Raw genomic sequence first — 24,538 nt, 5'->3', positions numbered from 1 at the left:
ACTCGGAAGATGCCGATATTACCACGCGGCACGCACGCGCCGTACTTTCGACGCCTTTTCGTCGCAACCGCCGGCTTCCACGAGCTACACACCCTCGACGTGAGCTTCTTTGCCAATCAGTTACTGGCACATTTTTTCGATCATCGACCTCCAAGCATGCGCCTTGTCTCTCCTCCTACGTGTAGAACTTTGCCATCCGGGCCTTCAAAGCTAGCCATGGACCACATGCAGTAACGATAAGCAGCGAGGTCGCGCTATGGCTATAACGCCGACACTGCCTCTCACGTCGCCGACCCAAGGCACCAACACAACGTGATTCGTGTCTGGACGCAAGCCCCCGGCTTCTTGGGCACGGCATGTCGTGGCTATGGAATGATGGGTGGCCTAACATCTCCACAGCGAAGGAAATTCGCCGAAAGGCTCACCGTTCTCTCATAATGCTGTAGACGATCACTTCCACGCCTACGGTCGCACTCCACAAATCATTCCCATACTCAACACGCGCTCCATCCAACACGCGGGGAGATGTTGTCGACAGTCTGTCTGCTCCTCGCAACCACGCTGCCAGTGCGTGGCGCATTCACCGAGTTTTTCTTCGCAGGCAACGTAGGAATTGGCGACTTGAAGGCATGTCCTAAATCTTCATTCGGATGTGACGCGCCATCGGTCTGCGCCTTCGATGATCGCACGGAGAAGTATTATTGCTGCATACCAGGGAGTACAGATGCTGTGTGTTGGGGACCTAGTTCAGACTGCGATGGAGGAGACAAGAGAACGCCCTCGGGCAGTCAGCAAGCTTGCTCGACTGGCATCAATACCTTTTGCTGCTTGAAGTCAAGGTGAGCAGATCTCTCAACGCCGCAATACCAAACGTTGCGCATGTAGCTGACAAGACCTAGCGAGACGTGCACGGAAACAGCAGACCAGACGAACATCTGCTGGAGTAAACTAGACAACCCCCTCATTTCCCTCAATGCGACCGCCGTAAACGAAACAGCGCAATCTCTCATAGCGGCTCGACCTTCCGCCCCTACGTACGCGATCAGCTTGTCTGCTCTACAAGCACTTGCGCCAACCACCGCAGCTGCATCGTCAGCAACTCCGAGCGCACCCGGACAACCCATTGCTACCACCTCGCCGTCTGGAGGAGCACAAGCAACAGCTGCCTCGCCCCCTTCACCAATCGCGACAAAGGACAAAGCGTCGGGTCTCTCAGGCGGCGCGATAGGCGGCCTGGTCGGTGGGATAGTCGGTGGACTCGCTCTACTCGGTCTGGCTGGATTTCTCTTCTGGCGCAGAAAGAAGAATGGCAAGCGGAATCCATACGAGCCGGCAAATGCGCACACCGCGCCTACGTACCCAGCCGGCTCTCCTAGCGAAATGGACTCGAATCAGGCGTATACGCAGGGACCGGCAACTGAGAAATACGGATATGCGGTCAGTCCTGTATCGGAAGTGCCGGCCGATAGGGCACCGGTAGAGCTGCCAGCTGGCACGACATACAATAGATAGCGACACAACTTGAAATGAGGTGGTGGTTGCCAAAGGAGAACAGGGCATATAATCGCTTGATGCCGTCTGGAATTTATGATCATACGTGAATTTCATGATACACAACTGTCAGTCGACCAGTCGTCGTTATTTGTGCGTGCCAGATCGCTCAGTGCATTATCACACATCAAAAGGTCACTCAGCACTTCTGATGACATCCAGTTGCGCAATATTTTAACACACTGTAATTGACTAAGACCATGTCTGGATCCCGACATATGACCTGATGAATTAACTCGCCTCACACCCCATCAAACTCTTTGTAAATATCATCGAACTCCTTCATCAACTCAATCCCATCCATTACGTTCGGCCACTCTCTCCCTTCGACCACCGTCTCCATCCCGCCTTCAATCCACTCCGCGTACCTTTCATATACCTCCGCCACGCTCCTCGCGCGAAGACCCAACTCTTTCTGCCACTCTGGCCAGTCCCAGCCCAAATCGCGCACCTCATCAGTCGCGTAATCGTGGTGCTGAATCGAGATAGGGCCATCATAAGAGTCACCAGACATGAGATAAGGACCTGGCGCAGTAACACGCAACTCTCCCGTCTCGCCAGCGATGTACCACACGAACCCGGGCTCGCCTTTAAACGACTGGCCAAGGCGGAAAGAAGCTGCAAGTGTGGCTCCGAGTACTGTGACGCCTTTCTCAGTATTGAGGGTACCGTGTGCAGATATCAGATCGGGTACATCAGTCTTTACGGCCCTGTTGATACTCCCGTCAGCTCCTAGGAGCTTCAGATTCGGTCGCTGAATTTGCATTTCTGTATGAGATTCTTCCCATCCGCCGAGTACCTCGTGCACGTAGTCGATCATGTGGCCATAATGGATATTGATCGGATGTCCTCCCACCTTTCTATCCGCAAAATACTCCAGAGACTCAGGGAGAGCGTTTCGCTGTACCAAGTTGCCGAAAGCGCGGACTTGGCTGCTAAGTACTTTCCCTATGGTATTTGCGGCTAGCAAGTCTTTGAGCCGAAGGGTGATTGGGGCGACCCGTCCTTGGAGGCCGATGATACTGTTCCGCGGTTCATGTATAAGTTCTGCAAGGTGTACTGTGCTGGCAAGGTCTTGCGTCACCGGCCATTCAATGTACACTGCTTTCCCTGCTTTGCGGCTCGGTTCGGCGACGGAGGAATGTACATCGACGCGGGTGCAGACGACGAGGAGATCGATATCTGGGTCTTCCGCGATGGTGCTTGGGTCGCCATATGCTTTTACGTCTTCGGGAAGTGCGAATGTCTTCTTTGCTGCTTCTGCGGCTTGAGTAGAGGAGTTGAGGAGAGCGACAAGCTGGTAGTGCTTCTTGCCACGAGGAGAGAGGAGATAGGGGAGATGAGCGTCTGCGGCCCAGGTAACCTTTGCAGACGACGATAAACCAACAAGAGCAACGCGGATTGGTGACATTTTGAGTGAAACTGAATGGCTTTGTTGGAGTTTCTGCGGACTACATCAATGTGCTGTATACCTCTCACATATAGCCGAAGCCGACTTCACGATCAATCTCGTATCGCCCATAAACTCTCAGTACGATGGTCATAGTGCTATAGCCGATACACATCGAATGCCTGACATTACCAATGCAACATGCCAATTGCAATGGAGACAATCTCCCCGACATGACGACAGCTGACAGAACTGAATCTAGAAATATGTCGCCATACCTTATATTCGCATGCTCTAGCACAGAGGACTTTTCCATCCGATAGTTGGTGATAGAGCTGACAAACCCAGTGATGATAAAGCGACACCGACCATTGCGGTAAAGATCGCCATTCGTCGCCATTGGCTGGAAAAGCACAGCATCAGCGAGCCCTGCAGCTCGAGGTTCCGGACATGGGAAAGAGATGAAAATGGCGAGACAAGGTGTCCCATCGGCCTACCATCTTCCAAATCATCCCCAATTCACTCCGACAGCCTTCCCTAACCCCCCCTTCACACCCACCACCTCCGTACACTCGTCGCGGAGCGGAAACCTGGAGTCGGACCGAACGGAGCGCAGCGCACGCCATACCCAATTTAGCACCTACACATAATCTCCATATTATTACCTCCTCTTTCATCGGGAACAAAGACTGAATCTCCCAAGACGTTTGAGAATGAAGTCCTGACACTCAAACTGTATGGATAACCTTTCCGGGGAGCGAGGGCGTTAAGGGGAGGAAAGTGACAGGGACAGCGGAAAACCGGCACGGGTAACACGGCAATGACGGCTTGGCGATTCCACCGCGGCGTTCTTGGCTTGTCTCGCATTGGGCAGTGAACGACAGGGGAATGGGCCTGACATCTGGGTCTGGGGAACTGGGTCTTGAAGCTTGGGGTCTCGTCGGATTCTTGCGTTGATGTTATCGTGCGGATTGTGGTGACGACTTTGAAGTTTGCACTTGAGAGCTGGTGGTGAGGGTGGGCATTAAGCGTAGTTCTGGGACTGGCGTGCGGACAAATACGCGTAATTCAACGTCAGTCTATGTTGTACAGGTCTAAACGAGTGACAAAAAGCATGGTAAACGATAGGGAGCAACCCTGATTGTGTTCCAATCCTAAAATGAGCGATCCATCCAATACACCATTCTAACGACTCTCCTTCCTTCTGCGCGCATCCTCTGCTTGACCCTTGGCGCGTACCGGATTCTCTAATTGCCCCTTGACAGGCCTTCCACCAGTGATAGGGTTGGCCACTCGGAAGTGCGACATGTCAAATGTCCCAGCTCACACCAATCTACCGGCCCAAGTTTGCTTTCTCATGAGCATAGTCTTCCTGGAACCGGATACTTTGCAGTTTCTCTGCGTAATCCACAGCTTGAACCTGGGAGTTTGACCTGAACGTGGCTTCGCTATCCCTGACTTGGTTGTTCCACCTGTACAGCTCCGGGCCTGGACCCATGGAAACTGGGCGAGAGAAGCGGTTGTGCTGGTAGACCGAGCCGCGCTTAGAGTCCATCCTGGTGTTCTTAGGAAGGGCCTCGTGGATAGATCGTACGCGAATCTCCGCGGGCTCAGACTCTTCGATCGCTGGGATCTTCTTGTAACGGTAAAAAGCATCGAGGGCGGGGATGGAAAGGCCGTGAACGACGATGGAGAAGATGACGAGGAAGTAGACGACTGGAATCATGGCTGCGACAAGGTTCTCTTCCTCTTCAGTCTCAGCCTCGCCTGGCTTGGGGAAAAGGTGACGAGTGTGCTCGACGTAGAAGACGGCTCCGATGCCTGACAAGTGTCAGTTCATGTTACTATCAGAAAGGGTCGAGGCGACTTACCAATGGGTCCGAAATAACCCATGAACAGCGCCTCCTTCCAGTCCTTGACGACGTTGGGCATGACCTTGTACATCAGGAAGATGGCTGGAATACGACGGAAAGCGAGGATGAGGAAGCCAAGAATCATGAGCCTTCCAATGGTGATACCGGTGACATCTGGCATCTGGAACTCGGCCCATGGGATGATGGTTCCGATGTACATGAAACCACCGAAGTTGAGGATGACATCGAAACAGCTGTTGACCTCGTCATGACGCTTCTCGGTTTCCTCGAGGTAGACTCCATTCCAGTTCATGACGTTTCCGGCGACGAAGCAAGCGAGGAGGTCGTCCGTACCGAGCGCACCGCAAACGCCAATGGTGAACAAGCCGAGAGCCATAGGCCAGAGCAGAAGACTCTCGGAGTCGATCCACTTCTTGCGCAGGGCGAACTTGACGGCAAACATACTGGCGACGCCGAGGATGACACCGATTGCAACGGACATGACGATGATGTACAGCCATCCCTCAACAATCCACTGTTCCATGGCCATCGGGACACCGCCACCGAGACGACCAACTCCCTCTTCGCTACGCTTGGAGAGCATGTTGACTGCCCGATGAGCGATTTCCTTGGCACCTTCTATGCCGGTCTTAAACTCGACACCATCGAGTTCGGCATGGCGAATGAGGTATGTAGCCAAACTGTCCGACTCGTCAGCGAAGCTTCTTGTGTCGGAGGTTGTTGGACTTACAGCAGGAAAGGGAAACCGAAACCATCGTTGGCACCAGCCTCCGACGAGATGATCTCTCGCAGCGCGCGAGGAACAAACTTGTCAGCAAAGGGACCCTTGGCTACTGCTTGCGACAAGATAGGATCAGTGCAAGTAACGCAAGATCCGATAACAAGCGCAGCCAAGAATGTAAGCTTGGGAACTGTGACGAGAATGCACAAGCTAGTGCAGATCCACATGATTGTCATCACAGGGAGAAGGCAGATCGCCATCTCCTTCCACCGGGCTTGTTGGTACTTGGCAGGGAGTTGGAATCCAGCGATGACCAGCTGCACACCGATGACGATTCGGCACATACCCTATATGATGGTCAGCAGGGTTCAATATTGGAGTTTTGTGATTTCGCGCTCACCAGTGTGATGGCTTCTTGCTGCCCTTGGGCAGCAGAACCCCATTTCTCCGCATCTAGGAATCTGGCAGCTATCGGTCCTAGGATAACACCGATAAGAACGGCAGGCACTGTAAAGAATGAGTTCAATGCTTTCAAGAATTGACGGCGCTGCGTCGGTCGGTTGTGTACTTACAAGCTTCACCAAGATACCACACTTGCTTGATCTTGACTGAGATGAAGCCGTATAGAATGATGAAAGCGCCTGCCCTCGAACGTCAGTGTCTGCCTATCGAGATTAGCCTGTCGAACGTACCTAGGACGGCGATGACGATGTTAAGCTCGCTAACATCGAGGGAAGGCATGGTGAAGAGCCCTGTAGGCGAAAAGCGGAAAAGACGGAAGGAGTGTTTTCAAGGATTCATGCGCGGGAAGGAACAACGGAAAGGGTTGAGAAAAAAGGGTGTGGAATGAAGACGACCAGCGGGAGTGAGTAACTGTAAATAGCAGACCAGCCGTATTCACAAGTCGATTAAAACCAATATAAGCAAGTGCAAAAAGATGGAGAACGAGGGATTTCCCGGACTGGTTCGGAGAGAATTGCGAGCGCAGTGATAGGGAATGCCAGCCTCGATTTCCAAGTTCTTGGGTGCTGAGCCTTATTACTTCACGTCTTTACACGCGTCACGGACACAATGCACTTCGTTGACTTGAAACAGCAGCCGCCAGGACATTCTTGGCTTAGCAGCCACTCCCGCCATTAGGAGGCTTACGACCGGAGCCAAGCGGTGAATGGGCTATGGCGGATGGTGCCAAGCTCACCTGTAGCGCTAGCTTCGAACGCGACGTGTGGGACTTTCCGCCTTAAGGCTCCCTTTGACCCTGTCATGTTACACCTGTGGACGTCGGGGAAACGTTCAAGGTTGAGACACAGGAGCTATTGAGACAGGTTGACCTTGTACGCGGTGATTGGCGAAAATGAGGAACACAGAACGGCGCAGGTTCCTTTGTCCGGCTGTGAGCATTGCGGCTCGGCAAGCGTCTCAACATGACAATGCCGATGGGCTTCTCGATTTGGCGGAGATTAGTGGCCCTGCACAGAGTTTCCCTGCCAAGTCCGCCAAGTCCGCTGTGCCAAATACAGAACAAACCCTGCTAGGCAATGAAAGCGCGACACCCAGTAGTGATGTTGTGCATTGCGACAACGCAACAGCAGAGCCTCCTTTGCAGATCTTTATCCTGCAGCTGTGGCATCCCGATCGACACTTGGCTTGGGGACGCGTCCGCACGAGCATCATCAGTAATCGTCACCCATTGCAGGCGTGGGAGATTATGAGTATCGCCCAGCATTTTGATTTTCTCTGGACGCGCGATAGGCCCAGCTAAAAGAAGCACTCAACTTTGTTGGCAGAACTGGGCGATACTTGGGTCTCTCTGTTGCCGCGCTGCACATCATGCGGGTAACTATCCCTTGACGCGAGCGGGATGGAGGCTCAGTGCGCCCGGCGATACAGCCAAGTACTCTAACATCATTGATTAATCTGTGAGACCACGATCGTTTGGTGTGTTTTAGTGATCGAGAATTGTGGTTCGCACTGCGAGAGGGCATCTGTTGCCGTATTGCCGACTCACTCAAACAGCGCAGCGTTAGAAGCGAGCCGCTTCGAAGCCGCCTCGAAACTGCTGTCTGAGCCGTCCGCGGAAGACATCCCACTGAGTTACTCACGATACCTGCTGAAGATCTTCCTCGCGTGGAGTAATGACGCCGGTCGAAGTCTGGAAGAGGCGGCGTCATGCAGCATAGTCGATAAGCTCCTTTCTTGGTATGAAGGATTCCGAGGTGTATTGAAACCGATGCGATACCTGCGAGCAGGTCAGTGTGCCATACTGGTTGATAGCCGGATGAGAGTGCTGGGGAGAGTAATTCCTGTCCGCGGTGCATCCCCCGCGCTTGGGCTGCTTTGACCGACGGTATGCGTTACGGCTGATAGGCGCCCCATGATCTTCATAACTCTTTCACAACCTGCCGTATAGCACACTGAGAATCGTTCTTCTCGTTGCGAGCGTGGAGATGCTGACATGCTGAGTGGGGTGTGGGTGTCGACGGAGTGGTGGCCGTGAGCTATGACGACATCTCACTTAAGTGGGCCCACCTGCCACTGCACTCCCAGCCTCTTTCCTCGTCCAACGACCTGTCCATACAGATAGTTTTTAGCGACACCAAGATCAGACTTCGACATTCTGCGCCACCTCAGCTGTGTCTTCGCAAGACATCCCATATACTTTTATCGGTATTGAAGATGTGCTGCGCTGTATTACATCGCCGTGTGCTGCTAAGCACTATTCCATTCTAAGAAATATTGAGGCATGGTCAGGCGTCCAAAGCCAGAAGAGTGGCTAGGCAAGGCACACAAACGCACGATGTTTACACTACGAAAACTCCAATACATATATCACGCACATCGAAATCACCTCTAGTGCGCGTTTGCATTTCCCTTCTCCAAAGTGCGCGTCTTCACCTTCACCTCACCGTTTGACCACCTCCGAGTGACCGCGCTTTAACAATTTTCAAATTTATAACGACAGTCGCGGTTTTACTGCTTTCTTCCATATTCGAACATCGAAAAAGCAGGCATCTACTAGCACATCATGTTCACCCATACTAAACTCCCTCCCAACACTTCTCAACCGCCAAAAAGGGCATCGCAAGAGCTCGCTGAGCCCGCTGAGCCCGTTGGGTCCACGGGCCCTCTATCCTCAAGCGGTCTCACTCTCCAAGTCGATTTTGCCTGGTCAAAGTTCCGCAACATAGTAGCTTCTAAAGGCCCTGATCAACAGCTCGCGCCGCTCTACGTTCAGCATTTTCGCCCGGCAAAGCCTCAGTTGCGCTTCGAGCGCGCGTCAGATCACGCAATCATCGCCAAAGGCACCGTCCGTAAGTTTGGTTGTACTACATGTAAGACACACTCTGACTCACTACTCCGACGTTTAGACAGTTTCTCAATCAGTGGCGATTGCATCATTCATGGCCAAGAAGTCATTCTGAAGCCACTGAAACGCTGGAAGACCAAATACAACTATCTCTCGCAGGCGCTCGATGGCGTTCCCATCACCTGGACAGCCAACTCTACCATGAAAGTCTGGGATTTCGTATGCATAAACTCCGCGACCCAGGAATCTATCGCCAAGTTCAGCGTCAATTTATGGGCGATGAAGCAAGTCGGCAACTTCTATTTTGAGAAGACAGAAGAGGAGGTTACAGAGGCTCTGAGAGACGAAGTTGTTGTCACAGGACTTACTCTGCTCTATCTTATGATGTCAAGGATGAACAACCCGATTCATCTTCTTGGTGCTGCCTTCTCGAAGCCAGGAAAGGTTGAGGGCGATGGGGTTGAAGGTGCGATAGCACAGGAGGATGAACCGTCAACTGGCAAAGCGAAGATCATTTGAGATGAGCTCACTATGATTGGCCGTAGGTTGGTGGCAAGGTGGAAGCCGCGAGTGTGAGACAGGTCCAGTTCAGATTCAATATACCCAATAGTCATCGACTACCAGTTCCGTAATCTGCTGATAACATAGGCTGGCTTTGAGCGGTCACAAAGTTTATCGTTTGGACTAGGTACCCCGAGTTGCGCATGCATTATGGTCTGTTAATGTTAACTTTACTGGCTGCCATTTAAGCTAGCGCGCGTGACGACAGCCCATACCCCGCTGTTTGTATCGACAACGCAGCACTGCTCTCAATATAGCCTTCACAGGCCAGCAACAAGACGTTGCAACAAATGTAAGGCTTTGCGGGGTGAAACATCAAGGAGTCCCAAGTCAGCTTAGTTGCCCTGTGCAGCATTGCGGCACGGTCGGCGCCCACGATCAAGGGTCGTGCTAAAATCTCACCACCACCCATACTTGGCTACATACACTTTGGTCGAAGTTCGATGTAACACGCGCCGAAAATAATGGGTGTATACATACCCATAAACGAACAGTTAGTCGGGACGATGACGCCAACCTGGGGCCCGACGCAAAAAGAGCTAGACGTCAGCAAGCAGCGAATCCCTTACACCTTTCGAAAGTCTGTTGCCTATCGTGCTTTCAACCTCAAGTTATGGCAGCCTTTCAGACAGTTACGTGGGACTGCCTCCCTCGATGCTCCAACGCTCGAACAACTGCTGCTGTCTTCTTGCAATGGACAGTCTAATGAAGATCCATTTTCCGTTGGTGAGTGTGTTGCTACTTTGCGCAAACGATGCTCTGCTTACTCGTTGCGCGTAACCACAGATATCATACATGAAGATTTCTTAGCGCTACTTCAAGCACATCCACCACGGAACGCCAAAGCCTGCACTGGCTATCTCAAAGACAGGATGCGCACGGCGTTGCATCGTTCGAAAATCTACTCTCAGAATGAGCGCTTGGAGAGACATCAGCATGTATTCAGAACCGTCTTCTTTCCGCGAATGCTGGCCATGATTGAACACATTACTGTCGCCGAGGACGGCGAGCTAGCAGCACTGGACCTTTGCGTCTATGCGAAACTCGACTGCCTGCATGGATCTTCTCCATTCTTCTCCAACGAGGCTCATCAGAACGCGAATCGTCAAATCGATGGAATAGTGAGAAAAATTCTGCAGTCGAAAAAGCGACAGCGCAAAGCTCTTCGCAGAGACAATGGTGACGCGCAAGCACGACAGCCCGATGCAGCCTACCTTTGCCAGTCTATTCGCCGCTTCTGCAATCACTATCACCACCTCTGCGATCACATTTCCACGTCTAGAGAAAGCGCTCGAATAGGAAGAGGCAGAGGATGTGTACGTGTTAATACTGCGGTGGTACTTGATCTTCTACAGAGACATGCGTACACTGAGACGAAGCTCAACGTGTATCGAGTTGTGGGTAAGAAACTTCCGAAAGAGCTGGCTGATATGATCTTGAAGCTTGTGCTGTCCAGTCAAGGTCAGCCAAACGAGCCCGGAATATTTGATCGAGATGGTAAAGCAGTCATTCAATGTGGGGAGGCTGTAGAGCTTCGTCGGACCGAGCTTCTTTGATGCGGCTAGAACGGGCCTGAAAAGGTGCTGCTGCATGATGTCGAGACGGTACCTCCGAGAAAGAGGCATCAGCACGAGCAAATGCGTGTCGAAGTTGGGTAGAGCCATGCGAAGGGCTGGTGATGTCATACCCCGTGTTCACGCGCACGCGTCACGCGACGACGCGACAACACACGATCTTGAGCAGAATCGCCTGCAAAATTTGAGCACCAACATTCCCATCGCATCGCCATCGAGATGGCTCATCGCACAAAGGTGGAGAAAAGAAAGGGAAACTTTCGCGGTCCACATCGGCAGCCGCGATTCATCATGACATCAAGAACAAAACTAGTGTGGGTACCTGCATGCGATGATGGCATATGGCATTTGCTACAAAACCTCCCCTCACCACGCTTTCGTACCCCGCTTGAAACTTCATCTATCACCTTCAATTAAAACGATTATCAAGTTACGCACTTTGTAACTCGAAAGCTTCAAACTTCTCTATACTTGTTAGACCAAACCACACAAACTACATATCAAGATGCCTCGCATGGTCGCACCCCCGCCTTCTGGAGAGTTCCAGGTCGTTCTCAGCAAGCCCTTCTCCGGTAAGTTCATCAGTTGGGAACAAACAAAGCTTTCGTACTGATATAATACGCAGGCGCACCCACACACATGATCGAGGTCATCGGCGAGCCCAACCGCCCAGCCAGCATCCGCATGTCCAACTACAACGGCAACTCCAAGTCATCAGAGAAGAAGGGCGATGTACCACAGTACGCCCCTCACGGTCCCCTTCATCCCAAAGTCCCTTTACTAATCCCATGACAGAGACGACGTCAAGGAGCTCATGTCTCTCATCTCCACACTCCGCGGCTTCCCTTCGCACCCCAGCAAGGACGTCTACGGCCTAGACACCAAGGTCGACTTCAACACAATGGAGATCCAGTGGGGTAACCAGGATGACGATGCTGCCATGGATGGCGGAGAGCTTGCTGGAGAGCAGAAGGATGAGTTCAAGAGGATTGTAGATAGCATTGAGGCACTCGCGAGGCAGTTTGCCAAGCAGGACTCTCCTGTATAAAGGAATAGGGCATATTCGGATGTACAAAGAGATGATGATATGACCAATGAATGAAATAAACATCGACGACCTTGTTTCCATTGCGTATCCACCCTTGCTTGCAGGCATGATGCATTATGTATCATGAAAGCTATCTGCCACCATGCGCCAACTCATACAGTGGTCTGTCAGACGAAAGCTCATTCCTTTGTTCCAAACCATCAACCTCGTGGGTCTCGACGCCCACATACGTGCCAGGCTTGCCTTCATTCGAAGCTGCATAACCCGCAAGTCCGACCAGCAATTCGCCTCGAGACATCTCCAACCTCGCTTCCACAAGCCGTCGTTTCCTGTTCTCCCAAAAAAGTAGACCAAGCGCGATGAGCAGAGGTATGCCGAGGCCAACACCCAGACCAATCTGGGAGACGGGGATCTTGTTATCTTCGCTACTACCGTCATCGGTTGCGTTGGCGGGCAGAGTAGGGCATTGCGACGAGACCGATGATGCTGTCGGATTCGGATTCGAAGAAGAAGAAGCGCTTCCCTCAAACACAGCATCCACACTCCAAGGTCTCTGAACCACAAACTCACTCGTCGTATTCCCATGCAACTTGAATCTCTCCCCCTTACAACACTCCCCATTCCCTTTCCCTAGTAAACCGCAGCAAAACTCCCAACCACTGTTCCAACTGCATAGTCCGATATCGTTTCCCTCATTGGCGCAGTATTTGGGACACGACCCTTTTCCGTTGGCGCCGTCCTTCCAGTCTTTAATCGTGCAGCTGCCGACGTAGAGGGTGCCGAATTGGCTCAGGCAGAGGGTGTCGCCGAGGCAGGTGTCGGTGGTTGAGCAGCAGTGGGAGATGGATTGGGTTGTTGGTGAGATGCAGGGGTAGTGGTTTGGTGCGATTGAGTTGGAGACGTCGTAGCATGCGCGTGTGTCGGGTGAGGCGCGTATAGTAGCGGATGTGAACAAGATGAAGAGGGGAACGGTGAGGCGCATGGTTGGTACATTCGCCGATTCGCGAAGCTGTTTATGAAAAGATGTCAGCCAACAAGGACGGAGGTCAAGCAAGATTTTAAACGATCAACAAACAGTGTCCATTTGTGTTCGGGGTGTACAAGGCTGGGGTGCCTCATTCCATCTTGGCCCCCCATCATTCCGGTCCTATTTGCTAGAACCCTTATTGGGGGTTGTCAGCAACCGAGCGTTCTAGTCCTAGATGTGTCTTGCCTAACCGGCGGTAAACATCGTGAGAAAACGGGGTTAGGAATGTTGGTCAAGTTTCAGAACTCAACACTTGATCATGCTTATATCGAGTAACTCTTCGCATTTGAAGTAACGAATCGTTGAATCGCGCCAATGAATCCGAATTCCGATCAAAAACGCCATGAGACTCCGGACTGACAACAAAATTAATAATCATCGCGTCATATCCACATTCGATCATGTATTCAATCCAGTCAGGCCCTCTAAATCTTATACACAATACCTCCAGAGTACATGATCTTGTTCCTCTCGCTCAGAGCTTCAAGTGCCTTCTCGGCCTCATCTTCGTCAAACGCCTCGCGTCCATTACCCCCACCGAGTCTTGCGTTTACAGCGGCAACCAGCGGCTCGACATCTGCAGCATCGTTTGCAAACAGCGGACCGTCGATGAGCTGACCAAGCGCTGTTTGGAACACCTGCAGACGTGCCGGTGTAATGCTCTGCGATTCCTGCGACTCGGTTTGTGTAGCGGGTAGTTGCGATTCGGGTTGTGAAGAAGCAGCGCTGACCTGCGACGATTGACCGGCGCGAGAGGACTGTGTACGATCAGTCGTGCGTTGGGTCTTCGGTGTGACATTGTAAAGGTCCTCGTTGTCTTCTTCCTCGCCGCCTTCCTCTTCGGCTGCAGGAGTGCGCGTGGTTTCTGTACGCTGCCTGCGGGTCGATGGCCCACCGGTGCGGCGAGATTGTGTGGCTTCTTGCTCATCACCGTCTTCGTCGTCGCCGCCGGACGATTCTCCGTCTGTAGACATAGCGTCTGGATCGCGGACTGTCCGTCTTCGCTTGCGGCGGTCGTCCTCGACGACCTCTTTGAACAAGGCAAAACGGAGGATCTGCTCTGCGACGTCTGCATCTTTCTGCTCTACCCGCTTCGATAAACGTGCCTTTGCATGGGCGGTGGAAAGACGGATGAGTGTTTCGAGAGTACGTGCGGTGATGGGGGAAGTACGGCGGGTACCAGCGTCTAGCTCGTCGTTTCGTAGTGCAGAGTATGTTGCTACAATATGATCCGCAGCGCCTTTCGTAAGGATTGGCTTCTCGCGCTTAGCATATTGAATGTATTTCTTGATGAAGGGTATGCTGAGGACTTCCGTCCTTCGGTTTGCACCACGTCCGACGGTGATTGTAACGCCGGAATGTAACATGGGGTTGAATTTCTCGTAGACTTCCGTCGGACGATTTGCATCAGCGTCGGTCTCAAGACCAACACCAAGCAGCTGAGATCCCTCCTCGCGAACCGGTGCACCCTCCTCAGTACCAGCCTGGCGGTAACGGTGCATACGTAGGACATGCTCAGAGATTTGACGGTCGCGTGCATCTTCGATGTCGTCTGTTACAACGAACAGCAAATCGAAACGCGATAGTAGAGAATCCGGAAGAGCAATGTTGCGATGCGGATCCTTGTGGATATCGTACTGACCGAAGATGGGATTGGCAGCTGCGATGACACTGCAACGAGCATTGAGCGATGTATGGATGCCGGCTTTGGCGATGGTAACGGTCTGTTGCTCCATGACTTCGTGGATAGCTACTCGATCGACATCGGACATTTTGTCGAATTCATCAATACAGACGACACCACGGTCAGCGAGAACCATGGCACCAGCCTCGAGACGTCGCTCGCCCGTCTCCTTGTCCGAGGTGACAGCTGCCGTGAGACCGACACCAGACGAACCGCGACCCGTTGTAGCGATGGCAAGCGGGGCGGTATTCAGAACGAAACGCAACAGTTGCGACTTGGCAGTTGAGGGATCACCGACCATGAGGATATTGATGTCTCCTCTCAAATGAGTGCCGTTCTCGAGGTTCTTCTCTTGTCCTCCCAGGAGGAGCAGCAGAATCGCCTTCTTGATATAGTCATGTCCGTAGATAGATGGAGCCAGTGATTGCGACAGCAGTTCGAAGACGCGCCTGTTCTTGGATATTTTGTTGATGTTGCGGATATCGGTATCGGTGATAGAAACCTGGGCAATGCCACCACCGGACTTGGAAGAGAGGAGGATAACGTTGTTCGCTAGGATTAGGGTGCGGAAAGTCGAGCTCCCGGCACCAGCGTTGCGATTACCGAGTGAGCGGTATATGCCGACCATCTGTATGCGGTCTCCCGGCTTCACACGATCTACCAAGTCATCGTCCAAGATGACATCGACGGAGCGCGGTAGCTGACCAGCAGGGGCACGCTCAGGCATTTCTTGGATGGAAATGGTCTGGTGGTCGCGGTAGATGCAGTAGCCGTACTCAGTGACGAGTGGGTTGCCCTCGCCATCGTCGGTCGGGTAGACGCTCGTACTCGCCGCGCCGGTAGTCATGGTCTGATCTCTGTACTCTCGCGAATGGAACTTTTGCTTGTTCTCGTTGTAGTGCACGCTCTTGACCACCTTGGGCCGCACAAGAGACGTCTTGGTGACGATTCCCTCGAGCGACACCATGTGGTTCAGCTGGTTTGAGCCCAGAGTACGCGGGTTGCACGAGTACTCGCCGAAGCTGCCGATATACGCGCAATAGTATACCACATCGTCGCTTGTCTCGGACTTGGGTCGGTCGGTGAATGTGCGGACGACGTCTTTGAGGGCGCGGTCAAAGGCTTCTGTGAATTCGAAGGGCGAGTTGAGGAGGCCGTCGGCGAGTTCGCGGTTATGTGAGCGGATTTCGTCTATGCTGACCTGAATATGGTAAGTATGCGTAGACGCATGTAGCATACAACACAACACCTACTGTGAGTCTTCGTAGTCCTCGGTTGAGCATCACCAGAATGTCTGCGCGGTAGCTGAAGCGGTCAGTGCGCGCTCTATAGGGTGGATGGCTGCGGCATACCTTCGTCTGGAGACATCATCTACACCATAATTAGCATTGCTATCCTCCCCACAGTCGGCTTGACGTACCTGGGTCGAGGAACTCTTGCGCAAGACGCACGCGCCTGCGCACCTCCTCGTCTCTGATGACCTCGGCCATGGTGTATTATGTGACTTTCTGGGCAGAGAGTAACCAATCGCTACAAAAAGAACTTCAATGCAGCGTAAGAGGGGGTATTCGAAGTGGGTATATGGAGGGTGTATTGTTTGGGCTGTTGCTGCGGTGAGCGCTTCGAGGGGCACCAGTTTCGCGACACCAATTCGCGTCGCGCTAGTCTCCTTCCGTCACGCGTTCCTTCCCATTAAACATCCTCTTTCAGCCTGACACCAGTCAGTCATCTCCACCCTCCACGCGCAAGTGCTCGATATTTCAATTGTACCGTATCTTCTCGACTCATCACAGTTATCTGTCTGCTTGAGTCGAGCGCGTTTTGCCGCCTCATGCAAGACGCCCCGCAATGAGAAGGTGCGGTCGTGCCAACAAAAGCTTCACATCGACTTCGCCGCTTCATCTCCGTGAACTCTCTTCAGCGCTTTTCAAGGCTCTGAATATCTTCTCCAGGCAATGCTATCTCGAAGCATCATGAACACGGCATGTGGATCAGATGCACGACGGTCCTAGCCGGAGATACCGTTGCCATGTAGGCCGACGTCACCCACTATGTTCTCGAACAAGCTACCGTCGCGGGTCTGCAGACGTTGCCAACATGGTATATGGCAGATCTAGAGCGACTCGCCCATCCTTAGTCGCTGCCGGTTCAACTCCGCCAACACCCTACGCTTACCTTTGATGCATTCTGACGTAATGACACTGGCCGCACTTGACGTCGTCTATCCTCTAGGTATATGAAGAGCCACTGCAACGGACAGGAGGCTTATTGCAACGTTTGCATATCATTCTAAATCACCACCCCTCAAATTCTCGTCTTAGCATTGTCATCATGGCACCCCGCGTTTTCCTCATCACTGGCTGCTCCACTGGCTTTGGCGAAGAATTCGTCAAGGTTGTTTTGCAAAAGGGTGACTACGTTGTCGCTACCGCACGCAACTCTTCCAAGCTATCTTTCGAGGGTGCCAACGATTCGAACAGTCTGCTCGTGGATCTTGACGTAACCAAGAAAGAATCCATCGACAATGCGTTCGATGCGGCTATCAAGAAGTTCAAGAAGATCGACGTGGTTTGCAACAACGCTGGATACGGCCTGAACGGGCCCTTTGAGACCTTGTCGGAGAAGCAAATCAGACAACAGATGGAGATCAACTTCTTTGGCCTCATTGATGTAACAAGAAAGGCCATGGAGACTATGCGAGATTTGAAGTCTGGAGGTGTCATCCAACAAGTGACGTCAATCGGCGGTCAGATTGGTGAGCTTAAATCTAATCCATTCTTGTCTTCACTGCTGATGGTCACTAGGTGTTCCTAACTTCTCCATCTACTGTGCCAGCAAATGGGCCGTTGAAGGATTCACAGAGGCCATTTCGAAAGAAGTGAAGCCTGAGTGGGGAATCAAGTTCACTTGCATTGAGCCCGGTGGTTTCCGAACCGACTGGTCAGGCCGCAGTATGGACTTCGGCGAGATCTCGAACCCAGCATACGCACACGTCGACCCCAAGAAGCAGGCTGAAGGGCGCCATGGCTCTCAAGCAGGAGGTACGCCATGGTCAAACTGTTACATACCGAACGACCGCTAACAAACTCCTCATAGACCCGGCTAAGGCTGCCAAGGTGTTCTACGACTTGGCCGTCATGGACGACCCGCCTATCCGATGCGTAGTTGGAACCGACGCGTACAGCCTTCTCAATAAGAAGCTTGAAACCTATAACGAAAGTGTCAAGAAGTTTGAGAGTTGGAGTAACAGCACCGACGTCGAAGGCTACAAGGCGCCCAACTAGGCACCGGCAAAGAGCAGGTAAGATAGGGATGCAAAACCGAAAGAGGCAGGTAGCCAAGTGTGTGGTTCTCGTGCAGAGCCTTTGCACGACCAATGCCGAATAACAAGATTCGTTCCAACACTACACTGCATTAGCAGATCTTCATGTTGATACACGTCTTGCTCATTGATACTGCAGTAAGGATGGTTACCTTACACTAACACTGATACCATGGGTACTACAATATGTAACAACAGGAGTATACCTCGACATGATTACTTCGGAATGCGAAATGGATAGGATTGGCTACAAGAGTATGTATCGTCACACGGCGACGATGTTGTGGCTGTTGCCACGTTGCGCCCGACCAGAGGGTTTGACTCAAATCCGGTACGTGTCAATACGACCACATAGCATACTAATGACGATTAGAGGTGTCATTATCGAGAACTAAGGACTTCCATGTGGCAATACCAGCATCGCGGAGCAAATGAAACGTTTGGCCTTGGTTCGGCTGCAATGGCGGCCACTGGATCTGGTGGAGCAACGTTCCACTCAAGTGTCGGTACCAAATAAGGCAACGCATCGGAACTAGTCCGCGAAGATCGCGTCTCCAGCGCACAAAGTGTAGAGAGGGGACAGCCCCTGACATCACTGGTACTACTCAAGCGGTACATCGGCCAACGGTGTCGCAGAGATCGTGATAGCATCGGCACTTCACGTATCCGAATACGTACACGACCTCCAAATGTTGCGTGCTTACAGGCAATAGGTCCACGGTGCTCGAACAAAAGACGGTCGACGATGTCACACGACTCTCTTCATGCGCTCCATCGCGGACGGGGTACTGCTACCGGCCTAGGCTTTGCTTGCCACCACTCCCTCACCGCTGTATATACGAGGCCGAAGCTCGGGGGCTTGAAGAGAACATCTGACGCTTCTAGTTCAGGAAAATACGTCCCATGATGGAATTATGCGCTCTTCACACAATGAAAGCTGGTCGTGGGGGCTCGCACGAGAGTTCCGCCGACCAATCCCCACTCATATTCTCCAACCTTTACATGTACCCTGGTCATGAGAACCACACTTTTCGAAGCCAATCCCACCGCCGTTTACATCGTGAGCGTCGGAAACAGGAAGGTCCGTCAGCCCTCTATTGTGGTTGCAAACGAAGCTGCCTTCGACTCCAAGTGTCGGTTCGTGACTCCTGACGTACTTCACCTTGTATAAAATCTGCGATTGAGCATCTATTCCTTCAACACCCATAGAATTCAATACTTGCTACTACTACTCATCTTCGATCATGAGGCACTTTGAAAACACCATCCGGGACTCAGGACCGGCAAGGTTTACGACTGCACTTCTTACTGCGCTCCTGATCACCAGCGCTACCTTCATTCCATTCCTCACACAGAGCGCAGTCGCAAACCCAGTTCCCGTACCGCGTCCTCAGCCAGATCCTAATCCTGATCCTAATCCTCAGAACCCTCAAGCTGGCAGTCCTACAACTGATGGCTACTATCCCGACCCAGAGCCATGTCGCGGCAACTGCTCTTGGATTCATGACCCTAGTGTCATATATGAGAACAATAAGTACTGGCGTTTCTCGACTAGCGGCAACATTGCCATTGCTAGTGCGCCATCCCTGGGAGGACCATGGGAATATGAAGGCGCGTTGTTACAAAACGGTACCAGCATCCAGGTCCATCCGGATCAAGACATCTGGGTGAGTTCATCATCCCTCTACTAGACCTTAATCAGCCACACACCATCCTAACCAACACAACAGGCGCCTTCAGTAATGAAGCGAGGCGACACCTTCTACTGCCACTACTCCGTCTCCCGAATCGGTCTCCAAAACTCCTCCATCGGCGTCGCAACATCGCAGTCCCTCCAGCCGGGTAGCTGGCAAGACCACGGCGACATCGGCCTCCCCCTATCCGACAAGTACAACCTCATCGACCCCTTTGTCTTCCAAGAGACGCCCAAAGACCCCATCTACTTCACCTTCGGCTCCTTCTGGGACGACATCTTCCAGGTCGAGCTTTTCCCATATGATGACCTCATGGCTTTTGGCGGGTGGGCCGAGCAAAATAACCGTATCAACAACATGGTGCGGAATAGTACTTACGGGGCTACTGTCGCTGAGGGCGCTATCATGTGGAAAGAGAAGGACTTTTACTACATGTTCTACAGCGTGGGTATGTGTTGCAATACGCCAGAAACTCCAGGAGGTCTTGCTCCTGAGGGTCAGGTATACCACGTTGTTGTATGCCGCTCGGAAGTTCCTACTGGGCCTTTCTATGATCAGGAAGGAAAGAGTTGTCTCGAGGAGAACGGTGGTACGACTATCCTTGCTAGCCACGGCGATATCTATGCACCTGGTGGACAGGGCGTTATGGTCAACCCTGAGAATGGGAGGACCGTGTTGTACTATCACTATGGTAAGTGAAAGACTGGTAACGATAAGTTGAGACCAAGCTGACGTTGATGCAGTTCGTCCCAGCGTTGGCTACGCAGCTGATCAGTTCTTCTTTGGATATAACTATCTTGATTGGGAAGACGGCTGGCCGGTCGTTGTTGTTGCTTGATCGACTGCCATTCTGCTACAACCACCGCCTATTCATCTCCCATTCATGAGTTCTTGGAGCGCGGCGTCTTCGTAGTGGTCTTTGGGATGGTCATCCTAGGATTGATGATTTACGACTAACGACGTTTATGACTCGGTATGTACTAGAAGCAATGTTTGACGGCTGTTGATGTAGGATATCATTTGCCGGAGGCTTTCGGCGAACTGATGAGGTTACTGTTGGATCAGGGCTATGGACATAGTTCTGACTCTTCATCGTAAATACTTGTTTGTAGTACCTAGGTATTATTGCGTCTCCAGTTTCCAGATAGCGTGACTTGTAGCGCCATGGGTAGCTCATGGGATCCATCTCACAATGTCTTGAAGACGCACTTGAACCTACTCGTTCCTCTTTGTCAAAGCCCCCAGTTCATCAGACTTTTCTCTCGGCTGATGCGCTGCATACTAGTCTTTTCTGCCGCGCGGACGCGCTTAGTTTCGGAAGTGGTGGGATGAAGCAGCCGGAGGGCCGACTACGCGGGGTAAAAATAACTCCCATGGTCATGATGTCGCGCATGCTGAATCTGATCAATTGGTTTTACCGAAGAGACAAGCTTCTTGTAGTGCTATGGTAGTGGCATCAGGAACCCAGTGCTGGATCGCTTTCGGGTTGTTATTCCCAGCCCCCGGGCTGATTGCAGCCTCAGCCGCGATGGACGCTTGAGGGAGGTGCATGATCGCTATTGCTCGGAAAGGCTAGCCGCCAATGACGTCACCAATCGGTCCCTCCGGCGGCTGAGATCGCGCCATGCCTATTTACCTGCCAAGTGCAGCACAGTGAATACAGGTTATTCCATCCTTGTGGGTCAGTACAAGACCAGTGCACGCGACCGATCGCCTCTCCGTCGCCTACGCCTCACTCCTCAGCCTCCATCTCCAGCCTCACCATCTCTATCATCGCTACCCCGCGCGATTGCTGATCGCTGCGCACGGTCGCCAATATGCCTTCCCAAGAGAAGGGCCTCAAGAAGCTCTTCCACCCCTTCAATCATCGCGCTTCTGAGAAGATTGAGGAGATTGAGCAAAAGCTCGAGCACACCAAGTTACGAGGTGCGCATATTAAGGCTGTGCACATCAAGCATAAGGTCGGCAAGTTCACCAACCTATTCAATGCCAACCATCGCCACGACGAGGAGCATGAGAAGGAGACGGACGCCAAGAGGAGCAAGATCGCGGAGAACCACCGCTTCCATAGCTTTGCACCAGAGCGCGACAACAACTTGGTGAAGTGGTATGTCGATGGTAGGGATTACTTCTGGGCCGTTGCCGAGGCATTGGAGCAAGCCAAAGAGACCATCTACATTGCGGACTGGTGGCTCAGCCCCGAGCTCTTCCTGAAGCGACCACCCTACTACAACCAGCAATTTCGACTGGACCAAGTACTCAAGCGCCGTGCAGCGGCTGGTGTGAAAATCTATGTTTCCGTGTACAAGGAGGTGAGGTCATCAATCTGCGTCAAATAAACAGCAGCTTATACTTACTCAGGTTTCTGCGGCTCTTACGTGCAACAGCCAGCACACCAAGAAGGCACTCATGGGCCTGTTTGAAGAAGGCGAACCTGGGTACGGAAACATCAAGGTGATGAGACATCCTGACCACAACGTTTTCGAGAATGCTTCAGACATGACATTCTACTGGGCGCATCACGAGAAGTTCATCGTCATCGACTATGCCATGGCCTTCATCGGTGGACTGGACTTGTGTTACGGCCGATGGGACGACAAGCAGCACCCGCTTGCCGATGCCCACCCGTCTGGTGTTCAAAACCAAATCTTCCCGGGTCAGGATTACAACAATAACCGTATCATGGATTTTGAGAGTGTTGACGACTGGAAATCGAACAAGCTGAACAAACTGGAGTTCGGTCGCATGCCATGGCACGATGTCGCAATGGGTGTCATTGGCCCGGCGGTTTACGACATCGCTGAGCATTTCGTCTTGCGATGGAACTTCGTGAAGCGAGAAAAGTACAAGCGTGACGAGAGATACGATTGGCTCACCATGGAAGGACGTGAAGGCGCCGACGAAGATCTGATCGGAGTGCAACGGCCCAAGTTCCCTGTTGGCCAATATGTACATCATCCCCTCACGCAGCTGAACAGCAAGAACCTCGACAATCGTGGAACTGTACATGCGCAATTAGTCAGGAGTAGCGGCGACTGGAGTATGGGCATTGATCCTCATGAGCAGAGTATCCAGAACGCATACTGCGAGGTCATCCGTAACGCGCAGCACTACGTCTACATTGAGAATCAATTTTTCATCACGGCAACGGGTAAACGCGACCAGAGCCCTGTCCACAACCAGATCGGAGCTGCAATGGTTGACGCCATCGTTTCGGCAGCTAAGGAGCAGCGCAACTTCAAAATTGTCATTGTCATTCCAGCAATTCCGGGATTCGCGGGAGATCTTCGAGATCAGGCCGCTGCTGGAACACGAGCGATCATGGACTATCAATTCAAGAGTATCTGCCGAGGAGAAGAAAGCATATACGGACAGATCAAAAAGGCTGGTGTCGATCCAGAAAAGTACATTTTCTTCTTCAATCTTCGTTCATACGACCGTATCAATGTCACCCCCACGCTCAAGGAGCGCGAGAAGAAGTCTGGGAAGTCGTACATGGATCTGGAAGCAGCTGAGATTGACGAGCTGGAAGCACCACCAGAAGAGGGAGGTGACGAGGCACGACGCAAAGCCGCTGAGATGAGGAAAGCGTACATGGATGAGGAGGAAGATGTGGGCAAAGGCGATCAGGGCGGTGTTATTGACCCAGACTCGATTGCCGACGACGCGATGCTTACGGAAAAGAAGCCCAGCGAGGAAGCCTGGGAAGGCGAAGAAGAAGAGGAGAAAGAGCACTTCTTCCAAGAGGAGCTTTACATCCACGCCAAAATCTGCATCGTCGACGACAAAACCGTAATCTGCGGATCCTCCAACATCAACGACCGCTCCCAATTGGGCTTCCACGATTCCGAACTCTCCATCGTCCTACAAGACACCGCAGAAATCGACACCGAAATGGACGGCAAGCCCTACAAAGCCGCAAAACTCGCCCACGAACTCCGCAGCAGCTTATGGCGCGAACATCTCGGTCTCCTCCCGCCCCAATCCCTCAACGCCGCCGACGACCCCAACGCGCAACCCCCCGGCGAAAACTCACCAAACGACCCCATGCCCGGCGCCGAAGCAGACTTTGTCTCTGACCCTCTGTCATCCAAACTCTGGGACGAATGGACCGAGCGCGCGACTACCAACACCGAGGTGTTTAGATCGTTGTTCCACGCCGATCCTGACGACAACATCCTCACGTTTGAGGACTACGACAAGTTTACGCCCAACCCGTCTGGGGACAAGGAACACAAGCAGGGTCATTTGTATGACATGGTTAGGCCTGTTAAGGAGATTAGAGCGGAGTTGGACCGTGTCAAGGGGCATTTGGTGTGGATGCAGTTGAAGTTTTTGGAGAATGCGGATATGGCTGAGAGGGGGCTGCAGGTTAACTCTTTTACTGAGAGTGTGTATACTTGAGGTGGATACATGGTGGTAGGAAGAGGTGGCCATGGGATGTGGCCGGCTTCTGTCGCTGGGCGATTGGACGAGTCGCATTGGTGTATCGTTTGGGTCGATTGTTTTTTCATTATGATTCCCTATTACGTATCCTCGACGTCTCTATGACCTGAATGAATGCATCTTCTTCTTATGAAAAGGGCGATATGTCTTCTTTCCTGTGCAGTAAATGCGGTGAAACTGCGACAAAGTAACATCCCAGTGAAGAACACATAGGTGCTAACTAACTCGTAGTAGCCGACTCGCATCACCGCGGAGGTCGTCAACTCAACACACAAGAACAAAGATAGACACAAGAAGCCAGTGAAGTCCTCAACCCCCGGTGTATTATGCTAAATGTAC

The 24,538-nt window shown here is 52.3% G+C and overlaps 8 protein-coding genes across 8 annotated transcripts; 5 read left to right on the top strand and 3 right to left on the bottom strand.

The window, feature by feature from the left end:
* Positions 1-1,792: 1,792 nt before the first annotated feature.
* Positions 1,793-2,962, bottom strand: J4E86_003891 (uncharacterized protein; the record flags this gene model as incomplete). The annotated part of the gene is made up of 1 exon (XM_051444441.1): positions 1,793-2,962. One exon carries the CDS (start codon positions 2,960-2,962, stop codon positions 1,793-1,795), a length of 1,170 nt encoding a protein of 389 aa, XP_051304066.1.
* A 1,312-nt stretch (positions 2,963-4,274) lies between these two features.
* Positions 4,275-6,277, bottom strand: J4E86_003890 (uncharacterized protein; the record flags this gene model as incomplete). Its single annotated transcript, XM_051444440.1, has 6 exons — positions 4,275-4,762; positions 4,813-5,495; positions 5,546-5,883; positions 5,937-6,043; positions 6,109-6,177; positions 6,229-6,277. 6 exons carry the CDS (start codon positions 6,275-6,277, stop codon positions 4,275-4,277), a joined length of 1,734 nt encoding a protein of 577 aa, XP_051304065.1.
* Positions 6,278-8,561: 2,284 nt separating this feature from the next.
* On the top strand, positions 8,562-9,362 carry J4E86_003889 (uncharacterized protein; the record flags this gene model as incomplete). The annotated part of the gene is made up of 2 exons (XM_051444439.1): positions 8,562-8,847; positions 8,905-9,362. 2 exons carry the CDS (start codon positions 8,562-8,564, stop codon positions 9,360-9,362), a joined length of 744 nt encoding a protein of 247 aa, XP_051304064.1.
* Positions 9,363-11,483: 2,121 nt separating this feature from the next.
* Positions 11,484-12,026, top strand: J4E86_003888 (uncharacterized protein; the record flags this gene model as incomplete). Its single annotated transcript, XM_051444438.1, has 3 exons — positions 11,484-11,550; positions 11,604-11,718; positions 11,774-12,026. 3 exons carry the CDS (start codon positions 11,484-11,486, stop codon positions 12,024-12,026), a joined length of 435 nt encoding a protein of 144 aa, XP_051304063.1.
* Positions 12,027-13,478: 1,452 nt separating this feature from the next.
* Positions 13,479-16,227, bottom strand: J4E86_003887 (uncharacterized protein; the record flags this gene model as incomplete). Its single annotated transcript, XM_051444437.1, has 4 exons — positions 13,479-15,938; positions 15,991-16,042; positions 16,090-16,108; positions 16,158-16,227. 4 exons carry the CDS (start codon positions 16,225-16,227, stop codon positions 13,479-13,481), a joined length of 2,601 nt encoding a protein of 866 aa, XP_051304062.1.
* Positions 16,228-17,068: 841 nt separating this feature from the next.
* J4E86_003886 (uncharacterized protein) lies at positions 17,069-18,021 on the top strand (the record flags this gene model as incomplete). Its single annotated transcript, XM_051444436.1, has 3 exons — positions 17,069-17,492; positions 17,542-17,778; positions 17,834-18,021. 3 exons carry the CDS (start codon positions 17,069-17,071, stop codon positions 18,019-18,021), a joined length of 849 nt encoding a protein of 282 aa, XP_051304061.1.
* A 1,282-nt stretch (positions 18,022-19,303) lies between these two features.
* J4E86_003885 (uncharacterized protein) lies at positions 19,304-20,591 on the top strand (the record flags this gene model as incomplete). The annotated part of the gene is made up of 3 exons (XM_051444435.1): positions 19,304-19,726; positions 19,790-20,444; positions 20,497-20,591. The coding sequence occupies 3 exons, from the start codon at positions 19,304-19,306 to the stop codon at positions 20,589-20,591; spliced, it is 1,173 nt and encodes a 390-aa protein (XP_051304060.1).
* A 979-nt stretch (positions 20,592-21,570) lies between these two features.
* J4E86_003884 (uncharacterized protein) lies at positions 21,571-24,157 on the top strand (the record flags this gene model as incomplete). The annotated part of the gene is made up of 2 exons (XM_051444434.1): positions 21,571-22,065; positions 22,115-24,157. The coding sequence occupies 2 exons, from the start codon at positions 21,571-21,573 to the stop codon at positions 24,155-24,157; spliced, it is 2,538 nt and encodes an 845-aa protein (XP_051304059.1).
* Between the last annotated feature and the right edge of the window lie 381 nt (positions 24,158-24,538).

This window comes from Alternaria arbusti (assembly GCF_024043155.1).
Source record: "Alternaria arbusti strain BMP 1465 chromosome Unknown scaffold_4, whole genome shotgun sequence".
Classification (NCBI taxonomy): domain Eukaryota; kingdom Fungi; phylum Ascomycota; class Dothideomycetes; order Pleosporales; family Pleosporaceae; genus Alternaria; species Alternaria arbusti.
This window is presented reverse-complemented; position numbering and strand designations above follow the sequence as displayed.